Consider the following 21,186-nt stretch of genomic DNA (forward strand, 5'->3'; position numbering starts at 1 on the left):
CGCGACCGCGTGAGCGACGCGATCGTGTTGCATGGATTGCATATCACCCCAAAAGGAGACAGAGAGTTGCGCCGAAACGGCGCTGGAGTCGTGCGTTTAGCACGAATTCCAGCGACGCGATCGCGCGACCCACGCGATCGCGTCACCCCTCTTTTCCCCCCTCTCATGCGATAGCGCGCCCCACGCGATTGCTCTCCCCCATTTTCACCCCAACCACGCGACCGCGTGCCCCACGCGGCCGCGTGGATTTGAAAATATAACCCCCCCAGCCACGCGAACCCTATCAGTCGCGCAGCCCCCCCTTCACCCCCAACCCCCAACCCTCTTCTCCTTCTCTGTTCTTCTTCCCCCAGCCACCGCCGGCCAGCCACCACGCCACCACCCCGACGCCGCCGCCACCCAGACGCCGCCGCCGTAGCATCCCCTCCCCTTCTCTCTTCTTCCTTCTTCCTCTCTCCTCCCCGTTCCACCACAGCCACCACCGCGAGCACCGCCCAGCCATCGCCGGCCATCCAGCCGCGCCCCCCTCTCCGCCACCCACCCCCTTCAGCCAGCAACAACCACCGCCCTCCCTTCCCCTATCCTCTTCCTCTCTCACTAACCCTAATACCTCCCTCCGCCACTGCCCCCTCAGCCACCACCGCGATGCCATGCACCACCACCGCGCCGGACGCCGCCGCAAGGCACCTTCTTCCCTGTTCCACCCCTTCCGCTTACCAGGTTCCACAACACGCAACCCTTTCTATCCGTTCGTAACTTTTCTGTATTTTTTTTTCGTTTATGTTCTTGATTAGGATAGCTAGACTTGCATGTTGTAGTGGATTTTTAGGTTGTTAGGTAGCTTAGGCTGTGGTTAGTGGATCTCGGTCTATTTCCTTGCACTGTTCTTACTTCTGTTTTATCCTATGTGCAAATCTGTTGCTGCTATAATCATGATTCATATGCTGCTTTCTTGTATGTTGCTGCTATTTACATTGAGTTTTTATGTTTATTTTATATCTCTGTACATGCAACTTGCTTTCTTTTAATTCACATGACCTGATATGATTGCTGTTTATTTTCCGGGACAATCCAATTTTAGCCGGAATGCTGCCCAAATTTTTTGAAAATTGTTTTCATTCTTGTTTTGGTTTGGCAACTCTGTTTTACTCTGCTTCCCCCAAACCATTTCATGAATGCTAGGGCCACTTTCTTATCCTCTTTGATTTCCTGGTTCATAACTTGCATTTGTGATTCACTGATTCCAATTTCTGATTTCTTTATTTCTATTCGAATCAGCATCACCCTGTTTTCTTTATTCGATTATGAGTACTTCTATTCTTACCTGTGAATCCTTGTTATATGGAATTTTTTCTATGCCACTTACTTTCCGAACTCACTAATTTTAATTTACTAATTTCTTTTTACCATACTAACCCTCTTGATCTCTTTTCTGATTACTTTCACTTCCTCTAACTTTCTCACTATGGCATATTGATTTTTTTCTTTCCATTTAACATTAATTCAATCACATTTCAATTACTCATTTTCCTTATTCTATTTCTCCCTTACCGCTTTGAGTTTCCTTTGTTTAAATTGCCTATTTGCTTTCATATTTTATCCATTTCTTGGTTTTCTATTTTTCAGGATGTCTGCCTCACAAAGGAAAGGCAAAGGCAAGGCTACTGGCAAGCGCAAGCGAGGAGATTCCTCCCAGTCCATCATTGCTCTAATGCACGATTTCTCATGGCGGGAGAAGAACTTCACACAGCAGGAAAAAGCTTACCAGCTGCTCCCTTCGACTGATCCTATAAAATTTGCAAACTGGTACTGTGGGCTGAAGTACCCGACTTTTGCAAACTCCAGAAATCTATACCTGGAACGTACCTTGAAGATTCCAGAAGCCCTCCAGCAATACACCACTGAGCAAATCAAGCAAAGGGGTTGGTTCTTTCTGGAGAGACCACTGACATAGGTCAATGCATCTTGGGTACGGGAATTCTATTGCAACTACTACCTTACTACCCTAGATGCAGTGAACCTAAGGGGAAAGCAAATTCTGGTCACTGAGGAGGCCATAGAGACCGTTCTCCAGCTCCCAGCCAAGTCCGATCAGCCAGATGGTTATGCACAGGCTGAGGAGGACATGGGCCAGATGCGGTTTGATTGGGATGCTGTGAAGGCACGGATAGCTCTCGACCTTGCTGCTCCTTGGGAGATGGGTCAGAACACCACTATGCCTAGAGGGATCAAGAGAGTGTACTTGAATGATGAGGTTCGGCTATGGCATCAGATCTTGAGCAACTATGTGATGCCGAGTACTCATGAGACTGAGATCCCGGCTGCCATAATCACCCTCCTCTGGTGTGTGCTAGAGGGTAAGGACCTGTACTTGCCTCGTTTTATCCGGCATTATATGGCCAGGGTCCACGTCCGAGGCACCCTCCCCTTTCCTTATCTGGTTACACGGCTAGGCCGTCAGGCTGATGTGCCTTGGGAGGATGCCGATGAGCGACCAGCAGCAGCGGTCTGCAGGAAGATCATCCCTCATAGCAGGAACTTCCTTGATTTAGGCTACACACCACCACCTGTCACTACTACTGATGAGACAGCCCCTCCGTCTGCTGGACCCTCTTCATCCCCAGCTGCCCCTGCTGCCACCACTGCACCTCCACCCGCCTCTGAGCCGTTTTATCGCCTCGTGCACCGTCTATTCCGCCAGCTTGATCAGATGGAGCGCCGTAACAGGCGCCGGTATGAGAGATTGGAGCACCGCAGCAGGCGACGCTATTCCCATCTGAAGCTGATGATCAGACAGGGCGCCGACATCCCCTCCGAGCCCGACACACTATCAGAGCCATCAGAGGAGGAGGAGGATGAGCACGAGGAGGAGCCTCATTCCCAGGCGGAGACTCATCAGCAGGCAGGCACAGAGCACGCTACACCACAGCAGGAGGCCCCACATCAGCTTGAGGCTGTAGATCCGGAGATTCCGATCCAGTCAGTCCCCCCTCTACAGCAGCCAGACTTTCAGCCCACCACCACCACAGAGACCCCAGCTACCATCCCTACCAGTGATGACACTCCTTCACACCCGGCTTGATTGAGCATCAGGGATGATGCTTCATTTTAAGTGTGGGGAGGTCGCCATCTCTGGCGTTTATTTTGGTGAACTACTACATACTTTTTCTTTTATTTTGGATATTTTTCTGTATTTTTCTCTTTTTCTTTTATTATTATTTTCTGACTACTTATACATTGCTACTTGTGTATTTTACTCTATTTTCTGCATTTTGCATTTTTTGTTCATATTTTAGTTATTTAGTTCATTTTAGTTATTTAGTTTAGTTTGCAATTCTAACTTATTAGTGGATCAATTAGTATAGTTTACCCTTTTTACATAAGACAGCTTAGTTATAGCTTAGTTTAAATTGACAAATATAAAAAAAAGAGTAAGCTAGGAACTTGAACATAATAGATTTAGATCCATAAAACCTTGTATATATAGCATTACATGATGTAGTTAAATTGACAACATTTCATCAAGGAGAAACATTAAAACTTCAAAGGCTACCCTAAATTACTTTTTAAGAGAATAATGAGAATTTTTAACTAAACCTGCATGACATACATAAGTGATAAATGATTTTTCAGCTAGAGAACACATAGCCTGTGAGTTTTGAGCTTAACTGTATGGTTACATTCAAACCATAATTTTTATTTCTGTGTGTTCCAACCTTCTTTCTTATTCTGGTGTTCTTTACTTTGTTTTAGTCTATATGTCCGATTATAGAATATAGGTACATCTCAAAATAATGATTGAGGCCATCATTTAATTTTAGCTCACTTATCCCAAATTAGCCTACCTTTTACATCACCTTTGTTAGCCCCTTTGAGCTTTTTAAAAAAAAAAAAACCCCTTATTCTATTTTAGCCAATTTACTAGCCTTAAGCAGAAAAACAAAAAAAAATCCCAAGTGAATCCTTGGTTAGCTTAAGATAGAAAATTATAAATAGAGTAAAATGTGGGAAACTTATTGGGAACATAGTTGATAAAGACAAAAGGTAGAAAAATTAAAAAGAATAAAGCAACTCAAAATTTTGGGAAGCAGGCTCATGAAAATTCAAATTAATTAAAATTACCATGTGTATTCAAAAAAAAAGTTAGTTTTCAAGCATGTAAATAAGGGGATACAAAAAGAACTCCCCAATGCAAAATAAAAAGCAATGCACATGGGATAAAAACAAGAATTGAAACATGAGCATGTGACATCAAAAGCGAGAAAATAGGGAGAATAGGTAAAGAAGCATTGTTTTACTAAGTATGTATGTTAGGTGAGATCTTAGTCTAATTAAGGATTTACTTATTAGCTCACTTAGCCTTATACATATATCCTTATCCTTTGCCTTGACCCCATTACAACCTTAATTAACGACCTCATGAGTTTTGGTATGACTATGTTCTATAATTGTTGATTGGTTAGACGAAAAACAAAGTTATAGAAAGGAAGAATGAAAAGAAGAATAGAGTGATTAACCCAATAAACACTGAGTGATTAGAAAGAAAACACAAAATCCAGTGAGGGTTCAAAAGCTCATTAAACATTTATCTCTGATTGTCTTGCAAGTTTTTTTTTTCTCTCATCTCATTTGCAAAAAAATGCTTTATTATTTGAGGTTTAGCCATATATGTATATAATCTCCTTGAGAATGTGAAATAATTTGACTACATGTAGGCTTTATATATGAGTGGATGAATTAGAATTGCATGACTCATTAGGTAGATGCATTTAGCATAGGTTGCATTTCATAACATTCCATCACTTTAACCTTAATTATTTACCTTGGATTTAGCATGAGGACATGCTAGTGTTTATGTGTGGGGAGGTTGATAAACCCATATTTCATGAGTTCTTTTGTGCTTAATTAGAGTGATTTATTCAACTCTTCACCTACTTATTCACATTAATTGCATGGTTTTACTTTCCCTTCCTTATTATGTCATATTGTGAAAAATATGTTTCCTAAGCTTTAAAAAAATTAATTATTTTAATTACCTTTATTTCCATTCGATGCCGTGATTAGTGTGTTGAGTAGCTTCAGGTTTCCTAAGGCTGAATGACTTAAAGGATGAAAAAAGGAAATATACAAAAATGGAAGGAGAAGGCAAAACGGAGCTTTAAGGAAACTGGTATCCACGCGATCGCATGGACGACGCAATCGCGTGCCAGAAGCAAAGAAGCAGCGACGCGGCCGCATGACTGACACGACCGCGCGCCTTGAGTAGAACACCCACGACGCGGACGCGTGACTGACGCGACCGCGTGGAAAGGAAAAGCTCCAAATGACGCGACCGCGTGACCCACGCGGACGCGTGATAGAGGCCACGTATCAGAATTTACAGAATACGCCCCCAGCAATTTCTGAAGCCCTTTTTGGCCCAGATCCAAGTACAGAAAGCATAGATTAGAGGTTATAAAGTGGAGGAATGCATCCATTCAGAGAGAGCTCGCCAATTTCTAGTTTTCATGATTTAGATTTAGTTTAGAGAGAGATTTTCTCTCTCTCTTAGGATTTAGGACTTCTTCTTGTTTTGGGAGTAACTCTGGATCCAGGTTTTAATGTTCTTTTATTTCAATTTTACTTTTATTTATTTGATTCCAATATTTTGAATTGATTATTATAATTTAAATTATGAATTATTCCATGTTACAGATTTCTATTTGAATTAATGATATTTAAGGTATTTTTCAGTTTATGATTGTTCTCTTTGATTTAAGTGTTGCTATTGCTTCCCATCTAAGGACACTTTTATTATTCCAGCAATTTACTTTTTCTCCTTTTGGTCTTGGTTAATAAATCAGTGACTCAACATTATCGAACTCAACATAATTGATAATCGTTATCTTGCTAATTGATCTGAACTTCAATAATCCCAACTTTTTCCTAGGAAATAAATAGGATTCGAAGGTCAAACTAATTAGTCCCTTGACTTACCTTTGCTTCATAGGTTAACTAAGTGGAATTAAGATACAACTTTCATTATTGTTGAGAGGGATAACTAAGTTGGACTTCTAATTTCCCTTATCTTGCCAAAAGTTGTTTTACAGTTATTATTTATTTTTAATTGCCATTTAATTCACTCGTCATTTAAATTACTTGCTTCTCACCTTCTAAACCCCGATTACAACCTTTATAACCAATAATAAGAACATACTTCCTCACAGTTCCTTGAGAAGACGACCCGAGGTTTGAATACTCGGTTAACAATTTTTAAGGGGTTTGTTACTTGTGACACCCAAAACGTTTGTACGAAAGGGATTTTTGTCGGTTTAGAGACTATATCTACAACGCGACTGTTTTTATGACATTCTTTACTGGCAGAAATCACGATCGTCAAGCATCTTCCCCAGTTTCAGAGTTACAATTGTTTATCTTCCTAAAATAATCGCTACACTTTCTCTCAGAAAATTAGCAACAACACAAGTTGAAGCAGCAATGCTTACCGACAATGAGGGACGAAGGGATGTAACGACGAGGGAGGAAGCATGTGACCTTGGACAGGGAGAGAAGGGACTCGAAGATAGAGGCTTGACGCTAGGACAGAGACGGCGATTTCAGGGCCGACAACGACGGAGACTACGACACCAACAGCTCCGTCCACGACTTCTAGCAACGTCGAGAAGACAACAGCCGAGACAGAGGAGACGAGCTTGAGCAGTGGGGACGACGACTGGAAAATATTCGAAGGCGTCAGTGAGACAGCGGTGGACGTGAGTTTGGCAAAGAAGGCGGCGGATGAGAAAAGGGATTAGGGTTGGGTCCTCAAAGTCAGAGAGAGAAACGGGTGGGGGTGGGTTTTGTGGGTTTTATATATATATATATATACGAACCAGTAACCCAAAAAACCGGGCCAGTTCCATCAGTTCATCGGTTAACTGTCGATTCGTCCGGCTTTATCACCAATTTTTTGCAGGACAGTTTTAAACGCTAGAGGACCGATTTTCGGTTAACTCAGTCGAATCAACCGATCCGGTCAGTGCAACGAGGGAGGACGCACGACGAGAAAGGCGGCTGCACACGACAGTAAGGTCAGAGAGGAAGCCGATTCGCGCAACAAGGGTTGCGCACCGGAGACACGACGACGGCGCAATGAGCGAGAAGAGGCATACGTTAAAGGCACGACCTATGGGAGGAGGAGTAGGAGACAGAGGACGGAAGCACTTATAGTGAGTGGTTTGTAGCTTAGGGTTGTACGACGCGGATATAGAAAAGACGCAAAACTAAATTTTTTGAATATCAAAATTAGGATTAGAGGAGAATTGGCTAAATTGGCTACAACTATAGTTAGTTCCATAGACTTTCTCTACATTATATATGTTCAAATTTCTCAAATTCGGTTGTCTTTAAAGAACCACAAATGAAGGGAATTATATCTATACTTTAAAAGATGCAACTGCTATGGATTTTATTTTTATTTTTTGAAACCCAAAAACAGAACATAAAATTCCATTAATGGAATACCATGACCATGTGAGATTTCTATGAAAGTAACTCTACTCACAAGTGACAACTGAAATGTTCTATGCGTTCAGAGCACCTTTATAAATACTACAATTTAATCTACCATTACAGATATAATAATATACAAGTATGCCATTTCTCTAAAAGAGAGCCGCTTTACAATGAGATTTCACATTTTCATCATATTTAATGGAGAGATGCCAATGACATAAATACAGAGCAGAAACAGCTACAAATCCCCGTCAAAACATCATGGGACCGCCGATAATGAGCAAAACATCGGCGAATCCAGGGAGTTTCAAAGAATGAGCTTTTGAAAATCTTGGAAGTGAGTCACGAAATTGGGGACACCATGGAAACTATCATGTGGACAAGGAGAACCACAATGCTTACAGGTAGTAACTTGTATACATGGCCTATGAGGGAGCTGCTGACACTCAGCGTTCCTGCATTGATGTACTGATCTTTGCTCTTGGTTGCAGCCACTGAGACGTTTACTGATAAGGAACCTGAACAACAATTTGAAGTTAAGATGAAGTACATGCACCACATAAGCAGCAGAGAAAGAGTTCCTGTGGTGAACTTACAGTCATAGTTTGTCCATCCAATACGCTCATTAGCCAAGTCATATACAAAAATCTTATCTTTCAGCACAAGATCTGCAAAAGCAGAAACAACTGGATGATGAATTCAATACTGAAAATAGGGAATGACTAGTTCACGAGATGACCTGATCAATGAGATGCTAACACAAAGTAAACAGAAAACTGCCAAATCAAATCACCCTGAATCAAGCTTTTGGTAGAATTTTGAAATTATATTCTACAATTTCATTAGAATGTTCACCAAAACAAACTGTTTTGAAGAAGGTCCTCTCACTCCCTTGGACACAGCCAAACACAGAAGACAATCTATTCAAGATTTATTTGTGCATAGTACTAAATTGCCTATTTCATAATCAAATGGGAGGAAGCAATTGTTTCTTCAAACTTCTAGAAAATCTTATTCTAGGGTCTAACCTCCTAAAATTGTGAATCCCTCCTGCACTTTCTGGAAACCCATGCACCACATTGCAGCACCATCCTGTAAAAGCAACGTGACATATCATATGATTAGAGTATTACAATTGAGGTAATTCACAACTCGGAGCATTCCTCCTACCTTTGCAAGAAAAAAGAAGGAAGACTGAGATCACAGAGAAAAGGCATACTTACAAGAAAACCATAATGCATAAGGTATTGTTCTGGTTTCAGAACCATGGATGCTCCACCGATAAAGTTTAAACTGACTGAAGGAAATATATCACCTATGCTGAATAAGAATGAATCAAATGAGATCCTGAGAGGTCCAAATAGGAGAATCTCTCTTTTTATTATTGAGAAAATTTAAAGATCTTTATAACTTTATTATAATAGTGAGTTTAGATTGAACTAACCTGGTTGGGACCAGATAGCACTGGTTTCCTTTAGAAATAATGGGTCTGGCAAACTGTGACACAGTTGTAGTTATCTACACATTCATTTGAATATTCCGTGTCATTATATTGAATACCCTTTCTTTCAAGTCAGTATTATTTCTAAGATTACAAGATAAACATGCCAAATGAAGATTTTTTTTCTTGCCCTCTCTTCAACACACTCTTTCAAGGGAAAAAGAATTGTGACAGCATTTTTCAATACTTCATTGCCTAGTTCATACTGTAACAGTAGGATTTTGGATGACAGCGCAATTCAAATTCCATTTGACTACCAGAACTTTACAACATGTAAAGGTTCAAACATATCGAGTTAAAAAGCGAACATACAGCATTGACAAATGGATCATAAGCTTCTTGAATAAGGTATGCCAATGTTGTACCAGAGTCAACTATGGTTCCCCGATTGTTAGATGTTCCAAATGCAGCTGGATCAATTGAGAGGAGCTGTCCGTTGACAGCAATACTCTGAAGATTTAAGTTGTAATGGGGCCTGAAATTTGATCAAGGAATTACTCAACTGCATTGCAGCGATACTCATATATCTGTATTGTTACTAAAACAGAATACTGGCAAGATACGGATTTTAGGAACCCAATTCTCATAGTAATATCACCTTTATAACTAATACATCCAGATGATTATTTTGTAATTAGAAAAATCTTTGGCAGGTAATCAAAAGAACTCCATGCAAAGACAAATAGAACTCATACTTTCCCCTTGTACCAATGTGAAACAATATTAGGGGGAAGATTATCCCACCAACTAAGGAAAGAAAACAAGGAACTCCAGAAGAAAGAACATACTGTGATGGGACAAGTGGAGTATAAACAATGCCAGGCTCCAATATCTCACCAAGAACTAGTATGCCTCCTCCATTGCCATCTCCTTTTAAGCAATGCGAGAAAACTTTGGGGGTCATGCCTTTTGATGACAACTGCGATATAACAGATAGAGCACCAGGTCCAAATCCAAAAATTCCGTCAACTGCTTTTTCTGTCTTAGTCAAATCTCCAGATTGATAGGTGCTACACCTGCTCCCAAGACAACAATCCAAAAAGGAAAAAAGTATATAAAAGAATAAATAAAATAAAATTAAAACAGGAGAGAATATTATCATAGATATGGGAATGAATACCCCAGAAGACACAATAGGTGATTGCTGAAAGCCTAAAGATAAGCCCCATTTATTTAAAAATCCACCTATTGACAAAATTTTCTATAAAACATGTTATTACTGTTGATTCAATCCATCATATTATAACATAACAAGATTTGCTAACAATCACACAAACTGTACTCTTCAACCTAAATATAGGTTCCTGAGATTCCATCATCCAGATTTGCTCTTTATATGTCCTTACTCTCACATTCAGCACACATAAATTATCCATAATGGCATAAAGACTCACCCAAAAACGATGGTAGATGATGAGTTAGAAAGCACAGACTGTCCCACAATCGTGTCAAGATATATAGCATCGGAAACATAATATCCAGTTGTACCACTTCCATCTCCATACTGAAAGGTGTAGCTGCACTGATTAACCTGAGAGGAGCATTCACTTGTTGCAGTTTGAACCGCATAAGTGCATATCGGGTCCGAGCAGGAAACCAGTGCAGCAGTGGATGAGCTGGCTGCATCAAAGAAATTGAGCTGAATCTGTAAAGAGCATCACACAACACATAAGAAGAGCAATCAATGATGCTGTGAAACATCTCTTTACTTACAATGAATACAAAAAGACTACAACCAAAGGCACAAAGGCGTAAAAACTTCTCACCCCCAGCCCGCTAGACTGTGGACAATTACTGCATCTGTTGCAATTAACCCACAAGATGTCACTCCCAGTATCAATCTGGACATTAAATTCCTTAGGAGGAGAACCCATCTTCACTTTTGTAAAGTACAATCTGAACAACAAATCCAAGACTAACACACGATTAGAGATCATACATAACAAAATATAAAACTTTTGAGAGTAATGCATCATTGCTCCTCCTTTATTATATCAATCTTTGGCTAAGTATTGTACTTAACCAGTTGAACACAATACAAAAACTTTATTATAATCTTAAAATATTTTCTAACTTCCAATTGAGAAATCATAAAGAACTGAAAAAAGATATATACATAACTAAATACCTACAGAAACTAGTAATGGTAAGTACTAAGTAATTACATACTTAACAGAAACGCAAGATCACGAAAGAATCCGAGCAATAAATGCGCAATGAAATGAGAAGGTAAGAGTTCAATTTACCCGTACCCAACGAAGTAAGGATCGGAGGTTCCTTGGACTGAGAAGTCGACAACGCCGGCAACAGTTGCGCCTTGCAAGATTCGAGCGTGGCGTGCTCTGTCGCGAGCTCTCAGCGCCTCCGGCTCCATGCGACGGTTCAGGGGAATGGTGCGTTCCAGGGGAAGATAGCTCCCCGGAAGCACCACCGTTGCCGGCACCGCCGTCACCACAGCAGTTAAGGCCAGCAACACGGCGACGAAACTCCGCATTTGTTGTGTTCTCTTTCTGTTTCGGTGTGTTTTGTTTTGTTTTCTTCTTCAATGGCAAATTAAAGATGATGATGATGTAGCAGCCTTCTCTGCATTGAGGCTTTAGAGAAAGAAAAGCAAAGACAGAACAAGAACGAGAGAGATGAGCTTACCGTTTCAACCTTCCACTGTTTTCAGCTCCCCGAGCTCTCTTGCGCTTCTATATAGTTTTAAGGGCTACGGATACGTTAAAAGAGCACCCCGTTTTTTAGTTTTTGGAAGAATTTTTAATTAAATATTTATCCTTGTATTTTTTCTTTTTACACATTCTTCGTTTTTCTTTTAATCATAGTTTAAAAGAGACGAGACATTTGTCTGTGCTAGGGTTCTTGCCTCCTTCTACCATCGTCACTTGTTCTCTATTCCTCTCCCTCTGCGGTCGCTCGTTCACTATCCCTCTCCCTCTGTGGTCCTTCGTTCTCTGATCATCGTACAACATTGTTGGTTCTTTGCTCCTCACCGTGCGTTGTCGCTACTGCTCTGCTCCTCCCCGTGTCTCGCGGTCATTGGTGGGTGGTCTCGCCGTGTCTTGCTTCCGTGTCTGCTCGAAGTCGAAGCAACATTTCTTCTGTTGTCTGGACTCACTCCGGCTCTCTGCTTTAGTTCGGTAGTTCAATTCAGGTATCTCTCTCAATTTAGTTTCTTTCTTCTCAAAGTTTCAATTTTTCAATTAAAAAATAGAAATAATATGAAAGAGTCTGCTGATATTTTTTTTTTACATGTGTGAAACTATAACATTGGTTAGTTTTAGCAATTTTGGTTAGTTATGTTTTTGTTAGTGGAAGATAAAAATTTTACAAAACCGTTTGCATTTATCGTTGAGAAGCATTGCTATGTCATTATTATGTATGGAATAGGGTTCAAGTTCGGAAGATATTGTAGTGGATTCTTAGAAATTATTACATGTCAATTCGATCGATTGTGTCCATATTTTATATTATTACTGTCAAGTAAGTACTTGTCTAGGGAGTGTGTTGTTCTTAATTCTTGGATCTGACATTGTCCTGCCACTTGGATGTATTATTAATTCATTATGTTCAAAACACAATTTTTAGCCTTTTCACGTCTTTATGCAGATCAGATTATTAATATTGTGATTAAGTATCTATTTTCTTTTGCTCGGCCTGAAGTTGAAATTGTCCCCGTCTTCGTTGGCTCAATTCCATACTTGTTGCTCTCCAAGTCTGCAAAAGGTGTTGAGAAGACCTCCTCTCATTTCTTCCCAAAGATCCTCGTTGTATACAAGAACTTAAACTTTTGTATCGTGACTATTGTTTTTATGTGAGATTTATATGCGTGCATATCTCGAACTTGCTTGTATTTGTAAAATCAGGGAATTCATTGCTCTTGAAGGCATTGTCGGCAAAGGTAGTCATTGATGCACATTTTATATGAAATTTTGGGAGGCCTTTACTTCTAATATAGCCACTTAATATGCCTATTTCCTAACAGAAGCTCAAACTTCAAGAAACTCATCCCCAAGAGTGACCATTGAAGCTGTTTAGAAAGCTGTAAGTGCCTGGCGTTTTATTATGTTCATTGCTCACTGGGTTCAATTCCATATGCTATATAAATCATTATGCTTGTAGTCATTGCACTCATTACTTTTCTCTCAGGCTACTGCATTGAAGGGTTCTGAGGCTGATGCACTAGAAAAACCAAATTAATTTCATGTTTCGATTTTGATTGTTTGTTATATAACAAAAGGGTGCTTTGATGTTTCTTAGAAAAATAAATAAATAAATGGAACCTATTTTTCTTGTTAGAGTATTTTCTTTTTTTACTGTTATATTATCATCAGAACGAGATTTTTTAGACATTTCTTAAGAAGTTTTGTAGAGCAAATATTAAACATTAACTCTTATGGTATTGATGGCTTGGGATTAATGTTTAAAAAGAAAATACCATAAGAGTATCATAAGAGTTATATAACAGTAAAAAAATATTTGCTCTAATTGATGACTTAGGAGAATCAAGGAGAATCTCTTGTGCTTCAAAGCTTCTTGTTGAGATGCATCATAAAAGGTCAACCTGCTAATATAATCACTTACACTTCCTTGTTGGATGGGATGTTCAATATCAAACAAGTTGACAAGGCACTTGTGTTATTTAATCGAATGAAAAAGAGTGGCATTGATCCGAATATATTCACGTATAATATACTTATTGATGGCCTATGTAAAAATGGAAGACTTATAGAAGCAAAAGAGATTTTTCAAGATCTTTTTATTAAAAACTATCATCCAAATGTGAGGACATACACTATTATGATCGATGGGCTCTGCAAAGAGGGCTTATTTGAAGAAGCATTGGCCCTGATGTCAAAAATGGAAGGCAATGGTTGCTTACCAAATGCTGTGACTTTTGAAATCGTTATTCGTGCTTTGTTTGAAAAAGGTGAGAATGACATGGCAGAGAAACTTCTTCGGAAAATGATTGCTAGAAGCTTATTGAATGGATGAATGAAGGTAAAATACATCAACTCAAATTGAAATCACCTCTCTGTTGTTGCAGAATATGTATCATAGTTCTGTAAATTCTGTATCTGTTGGGTCACAGAACTTTGGCAATGCCATAACATCAATACCACAGATGTCTTGACTATCTCATTTTTATTTAATTAATTTTGAACTTTCAATTTTTGTAATTGCTATCATCCTTTTTAATTCCACTATGCTTTATTGATTCTTTAGAGGATATTCCTACTTGTAGCTTACAGGTTTAGTGTTTAAGATCTCTTTATATTAATTAATTGTTCTTTACTGTTATCCTATGAGATCATATATCTTAACTATTATCATGCTACAAACTAAGAAAAACAAAAAAGAGTGCTATAAACATTTGCAAATCCATTGCATTCTGTATAAGGAAAATTACATTATTATGAAGAATGTGATTCTAAAATATGAGTTTGTTAATAATTTGGTTATGGTTTCCCAACTTCAAATTTTATTGCTAGTTTGCTTGTTGATCAATGACTTCTCTATGGAGATTGGCAATATTTGCTTTACACTGGATTTTGACCTGCTTAAATGAGTGTGGTTTGGCCACCTAGGTATTTCAAAGCAGATATTTTTCTGCATTAATATTTCTCTTGCCTTGATTTTAGCTTGTAATTTTGGACATCTAAACTTGTGTCGCAAGAACTTAGTTCCTAGCACGGTAACTTACAACATTCTTATTGATGACTTGGGCAAATCAAAGAGAATCTCTCGTGCTTTAGAGCTTTTTATTGAGATGCATGATAAAGGTCAACCATCTTCTATATTCACTTACAGTTTCTTGATAGATGCTTTCTGCAAAAACCAAAAACTTGACAAGGCACTTGTGTTATTCAGTAAAATGGAAGAGATTGGCATTAACCAAATATACACTCATACAACATACTTATTGATGCCCTATGCAAAAGTGGAAAACTTAAACATGCTCAGGAGAAGAAATTATCATCAAAACGGTTAATAAGTGGGAAGTTATCAATGTGCATAAGTTATATGGTTGGGGTCAATATAATTTATTCGCCTTGGATCCAGGAATGAGATAAAAATTCATTTTCTATCACAAAAGAGCCCTAAGCTATAAAAATTCCCTAGAAATGTAACAGTTAACAAAAATAGTAAATCTCCTTTTTTCATTTCAATTTCATCTGGATTGATCCTCTTCGGCCCTGTTGTCTTACATTTTAGACACTAAACATTTCTTGAAAAATTCATAACACTGCATCTGCGGCAAAACCAACGAGAATATGTCAGCAGATCATAAGGAGCAAGTGGGACAGTTTGCCATGCATAATTGCATATGGTCAACTACGAAAGTAAGAGAACAAAAATCATAGAACAGTGTAATTCACATAATTCTATTGATATGGACCAAACTTATAGTGCTTTCAAAAGGAACCTTTACAAACAAATGGAAATTGAAAAGCTAGTAAGCAAGTAAAACAGCTGAAGGACTTACCCCAGACATATCCAATCTCCTTTACTCATTTGATTAGTAGGCAGATCAACATCCTTTGGCGTATCTTCATTACAATTTAAGCATTGTGTATTCCTAGACAAGTTCATAAAATTTCATCTGCAGGAAACGTGGAAGCATACAAAAATGAGAGAATCAACTTTTACAAATGAATTTTAAGTGGCCAATATGTAAATTGTAGACGTCAAAATTCATGGAAATATGCACCAAGAAGATTTTGAAAGCTCTTTATATATATATATATTCTTGCTACATAAATGCATAATTAACAAGGGTATAGACAAGTCACAAGTATCTACAGGCCTAAACTACTTCTGTTTCTTCAAAATGAGCACCATTTCTTAAAGCAATTTGCTTGAGAGAAACCTAATTAGACAGGTGAAATAGGTAATCATCTGACAACAGATTTTCAAAAGAGATGACATTGTTTTAATATATGAAAAATAGGAGATCGATCACTAAGTGCTTATGGACAAAGAATTAGTTCTGCTTGCATATTAACAGTTAAGAATGTCTTCCAAATTTCATGTGAAAATGGAGAAAACCTATAAATTCACTGAAGATATGTCTGCATCAGCTAATATGACCCACTTTTGGCAAATCCAGTCATATTTCTTCATTTCTACATCTTTTGAAAATTTACTACTTGTTTAGGATATAATGGAAAATGGCTCTTGCTAAGATTTCGTAATCATTAGAATATCCAAAAAGGTGATCATGATTTGTGTTCTACCGAGTGAAATCGTAGTTTGATATTCAGATTTTCCTCATTCATACTACACATCTTGGTAATCAGCATTTGTATATAAGAACATTGAATCTTTAACAAATGAGATTTTTATATATTCCCTTCCCTCATTTGAAATTTTGGCCTGATTGGTGTATTTACATATAACCATACTCAAATGGTATGAATGTATGTATTCAAAATTAGATGAAAAAGTATAGGGAACCAATTTTAAATTAGCCAACATTAACCGACTTTAGGATTAAGAGTTAATTTAGGATACAGAATTTAAGATAAACAAAATAATTTTAAAAAAGTTAACTGAAAAAAGTTGGTTCCTGACACATTATTCAAATAGAACTTTTTGCATGTATTTCTCTCCTTGTTATGTTGCTATTATTCCGTTTTCCGCTGGAGCCAATTATGCATTTCTCTCCTTGAATCATGATTTTGATCTAACCCTCGTGCATTCAGAGGCCTTAATATGCTCCCTTTTTCTCAAAGACAGTTTTTCGTTTCAACCGACAGTGACTTAGAAAGATTGCATAGAAATTCTACACTCTTTTTGGTAAAAGAATCTTTAATATAGGATTCCATTGTCATGAATCATGAACTACCATTTTTGTATTACTACTTATTAAGTCTTGTAAGCAGAATGTATAATATAGTAGTACTCAATTCTTTATTAGTTATATTTTGGTACAAGAAGCTTTGAAGCATAAGAGATTCTCCTTGATTTTCCCAAGCCATCAATTAGAGTATTGTAAGTTTTGTAGAGCAAATATTAAACATTAACTCTTACGGTATTGATGGCTTGGGATTAATGTTTAAAAAGAAAATACCATAAGAGTATCATAAGAGTTATATAACAGTAAAAAAATATTTGCTCTAAAAAAATATTTGCTCTACAAAACTTCTTAAGAAATGTCTAAAAAATCTCGTTCTGATGATAATATAACAGTAAAAAAAGAAAATACTCTAACAAAAAACAATAGGCTCCATTTATTTATTTATTTTTCTAAGAAACATCAAAGCACCCTTTTATTATATGACAAATAATCAAAATCGAAATTAATTTGGTTTTTCTAGTGCATCAGCCTCAGAACCCTTCAATGCAGCAGCCTGAGAGAAAAGTAATGAGAGCAATGAGTACAAGCATAATGATTTATATAACATATGGAATTGAACCCAGTGAGCAATGAACATAATAAAATGCCAGGCACTTACAGCTTTCTAAACAGCTTCAATGGTCACTCTTGGGGATGAGTTTCTTGAAGTTTGAGCTTCAGTTTTGAAATAGGCATATTAAGTGGCTATATTAGAAGTAAAGGCCTCCCAAAATTTCATATAAAATGTGCATCAATGACTACCTTTGCCGACAATGCCTTCAAGAGCAATGAATTCCCTGATTTTACAAATACGAGCAAGTTCGAGATATGCACGCATATAAATCTCACATAAAAACTATAGTCACGATACAAAAGTTTAAGTTCTTGTATACAACGAGGATCTTGGGGAGAAATGAGAGGAGGTCCTCTCAACACCTTTTGCAGACTTGGAGAGCAACAAGTATGGAATTGGGCCAACGAAGACGGGGACGATTTCAACTCCAGGCCGAGCAAAAGAAAATAGATACTTAATCACAATATTAATAATCTGATCTGCATAAAGACGTGAAAAGGCTAAAAATTGTGTTTTGAACATAATGAATTAATGATATATCCAAGTGGCAGGACAATGTCAGAAGCATTAGCCATGTAATCCAACCGCCGCCTAGCTTGCCGAGTGTGTAACTGATGCCAGGGCATCTTGGCTAGCTTCACAAGCCATTTTTAGTTTATTTTAGAGTAGTTTCCTACATTTCATAGGCAATAAATAAGTATTTGGATGAGAAATTCATGCTTGTCTTGATTCAATCAAACATTGTTAATTTTATACATTTTCATGAGATTTATGCCAGAATTGAGTGGTATTATGAAAGATGCAAAATCATGTGATTATGCCAAGGCCTTGATGAGTTTGTTTGGTTGATAATAGGAAGAAAGAAGCAGAAAAAGAGCAAGGAAGAAGAGAAGGAAAGGCCAACGTTGGAGCCAATGTTGGCCCATCAACGTTGAAGGCGTTCTGGAAGAAGAAAACATGGGTGCCAATGTTGGAGGGAACGTTGGTGAACCAATATTACCTCCAACGTCATTGAAAAATTTCAATTCTGGAGCTAAAGGATTTTTGAGCGACGCGTGACGCGTATGCGTGAAAGAAGAAAATTTCTATATCCACACGCAAGCGTGAGTCACGCGCACACGTGGAATGGCAAAATTGACCATCCACGCGTACACGTGGGTCACGCATACGTGATGACCGGATTTTTGCTAGTAAAGAATTCACAATAAATTCTCGTTGCTAGTATAGTTTCTAAACCAACAAAGAATCCTTTCATACAAAAATTTGGTTGTCACTAAAGCAAACCCAATAAAATAAATCGAAGTATTTAAACCTCGGGTCGTGTCTCGAGGAATTGCAGGGAAGTGTAGTTTATTATTGGTTGTGGAAAAGTATCTTTTTGGGTTTTTTGGAATAAGGAACAAGGAAATAAAATGGCAAGAAATTAAATTAATAACTAAGAAAACTCTTGGCAAGGTATGAGAACTAGAAGTCCTATCCTAGTTATCCTTATCAATTATGATGAGAATTGTCCATTGCTCCCACTTTTTTAACCTCTAACTATAGACAAAAGTCAAGTGGATTAATTAATTTGATTTCTCAAGTCCTAGTCAACTCCTAAGGAAAGACTAGCTTTAGAGGGATCCAAATCAACAAGAAACTTTCAATTAACAATCAACAAAGGAGTTTGATAACTCAAGAGTCTAATTACTCAACCAAAGCCAAAAGGAGAGAAATCTACACTAAAATCCAACCAAGCATTTTATCAAATACTTGGAAGGCACAAGATAAAAGCATAGAAAAGCAATAAGAGACAATAAAATCCAAAGAACCAATTGTAAGCATCAATAACACAAATAGAAGAAATCAATCATAAATATGAAATACCTCAAATTGATTTAAATAGAGAATCAAACATGACATGAGAATCCATAAACTAAATTGGCAACATAAATAAATCAACAAGAGAAGATAAACTAGAGTAATAGAATAATTAAAAGTAGAAGAGAAACTAAATTGAAATATGGTAGCAATCTGAAATTGAAAATAGCTAAACCTAAGAATCCTAAATCCTAGAGAGAGAAGAAAGCCTCTCTCTCTAGAAAACTACATGTAAAACCTAAAATTATGTGAATGAATGTTGTATTGTGAATGAATGAATGATTCCCCCACTTTGCAGCCTCTAATCTCTGTTTTTCGGGCTTGAAACATGGCCAAAAACAGCCCAGAAATCGCCCCAAGCATCTTCTGCAATTTCTACACGTGGCGCATGTCACGTGTACGCGTACATCACGCGTACGCGTCAGGTACACGCACGTGTCACCATGCAATTTCACTTTTCACGCGTACGCGTCAAGTACGTGTACGCGTCGCTATGGAAAGCTCCAAGTCAAGCGCATGCGTGAGCCATGCGTGCGCGTCGATCCTCGCTAGTCATCTCCTTTGTTTCTTGTGTTCCTTCCATTTTTGCAAGCTTCCTCTCCATCGTCTAAGTCATTCCTGCCCTATAAAGCCTGAAAACGCTTAACACACAGATCACGGCATCGAATGGTATAAAGGGAAATTAAAAATACACAATTTAAAGGCTCAGGAAGCAAGTTTTCAATCATAGACCAAAATTTGGAAGGATTTGTAAAACCATGCAAATTGTATGAATAAGTGTGCAAAGACTTGATAAAAACCACTTAATTTAGCACAGGATAAACCATAAAATAGTGGTTTATTCTCTCCACACTTAAATATTAGCATGTCCTCATGCTAAGCTCATGAGAACCAAAAGAGTGAAAAGGAATGGTAGAAATTATGAAATGCAACCTATCTATATGAATGCAACTAAATGCAAAATGCTTTTACCTACTTGGTTTAAAAGTAAATAAATTCTCCAAGAATAAATATAAACTAGATTCCACTAATTCAAATCTCAAGAGAAAGTACAAGTAGACTTGCAAAAGAAAATAGCTCATGAAAGCTGGGAACAAAGAATCGAGCATCGAACCCTCACCGGAAGTGTATATGCACTCTAATCGCTCAAGTGTCTAGGGTTAATTCACTCTAATCTCCTCTAGTCATGCTTTCTAAAACTTTGTTCTTCATCTAACTAATTAACAAATATTTAATGTACAAATGCAAACATCATGAGGGCTTTTTAAGGTTGTAATGGGGCTAAGGTAAGGGTGAGGATACATGTATGGCCAAGTGAGTTATACTTTGAATATTTGACTAACCTAAATTCTCACCTAACACACACACACATACTCTATATAATTCTAAAATCATGCCTAGCTACCCAAAATCTCACTTTTATATATTTCATATACTCATGCATCAATTTTTTTATTTCCATCGCATGTGCATTGATCTTTTTATTGAACTTAGTATTGGGGTGATTTTATCCCCTATTCATTTATTTCTTTTTTTTCTATTTTTTTCTTTTTCTTTTTTTTTTCATAAATAAAAACATAATATATCAATGTATATGATTTTTCTGATTTCACATGAGTAAGCACCCAAATTTCCAATATTTATCAGTAAAAACATAACACATTTTCATCAACCCAAGTTCCCACATTTTCCCACACTTAGTTGACACACAATCTCTATCTTAAGCTAACCAAAGATTCAAATGGGATAATTAATTATTTTTCTGCTTAAGGCTAATGATGTGATAAAATACAGAACAAATGGGGTTTAAAAAGGCTCAAAGTGGCAAACAAAGGTAAATAGAATGGTAAGCTATTTGGGATAAGTGAGCTAATAACAATTGATGGCCTCAATCATATATATGCATGCAAATACACT

At 37.7% G+C, this 21,186-nt stretch overlaps 1 protein-coding gene across 2 annotated transcripts; it reads right to left on the bottom strand.

Moving 5' to 3' along the window:
* Window positions 1-7,421: 7,421 nt before the first annotated feature.
* LOC107648768 (aspartic proteinase 36) lies at window positions 7,422-11,703 on the bottom strand. 2 transcript variants are annotated; one of them, XM_016352590.3, is made up of 10 exons: window positions 11,248-11,703; window positions 10,762-10,891; window positions 10,390-10,640; window positions 9,784-10,011; window positions 9,308-9,470; window positions 8,939-9,012; window positions 8,718-8,814; window positions 8,523-8,586; window positions 8,091-8,162; window positions 7,422-8,012 (listed from the first exon to the last, which is right to left on the bottom strand). In XM_016352590.3, the coding sequence occupies exons 1-10, from the start codon at window positions 11,487-11,489 to the stop codon at window positions 7,837-7,839; spliced, it is 1,497 nt and encodes a 498-aa protein (XP_016208076.1). In that variant the 5' UTR covers window positions 11,490-11,703; the 3' UTR covers window positions 7,422-7,836. The 2 variants fall into 2 exon arrangements, with proteins under 2 accessions (XP_016208076.1, XP_088346373.1); XM_088490247.1 differs by having other exon boundaries at window positions 11,242-11,672.
* Window positions 11,704-21,186: the final 9,483 nt, after the last annotated feature.

This window comes from Arachis ipaensis, chromosome B6 (genome assembly GCF_059453495.1).
Source record: "Arachis ipaensis isolate K30076 ecotype BB chromosome B6, ASM5945349v1, whole genome shotgun sequence".
NCBI classification, from domain to species: domain Eukaryota; kingdom Viridiplantae; phylum Streptophyta; class Magnoliopsida; order Fabales; family Fabaceae; genus Arachis; species Arachis ipaensis.

Coding starts and splice junctions, on each gene's coding strand:
- LOC107648768 (XM_088490247.1), bottom strand. CDS start 11,489: ATGCGGAGTTTCGTCGCCGTGTTGCTGGCCTTAACTGCTGTGGTGACG. Junction 10,641..10,761: donor CACAGTCTAGCGGGCTGGGG/GTGAGAAGTTTT, acceptor TGCTCTTTACAG/ATTCAGCTCAATTTCTTTGA. Junction 9,013..9,307: donor ATGATCCATTTGTCAATGCT/GTATGTTCGCTT, acceptor ATGAATGTGTAG/ATAACTACAACTGTGTCACA.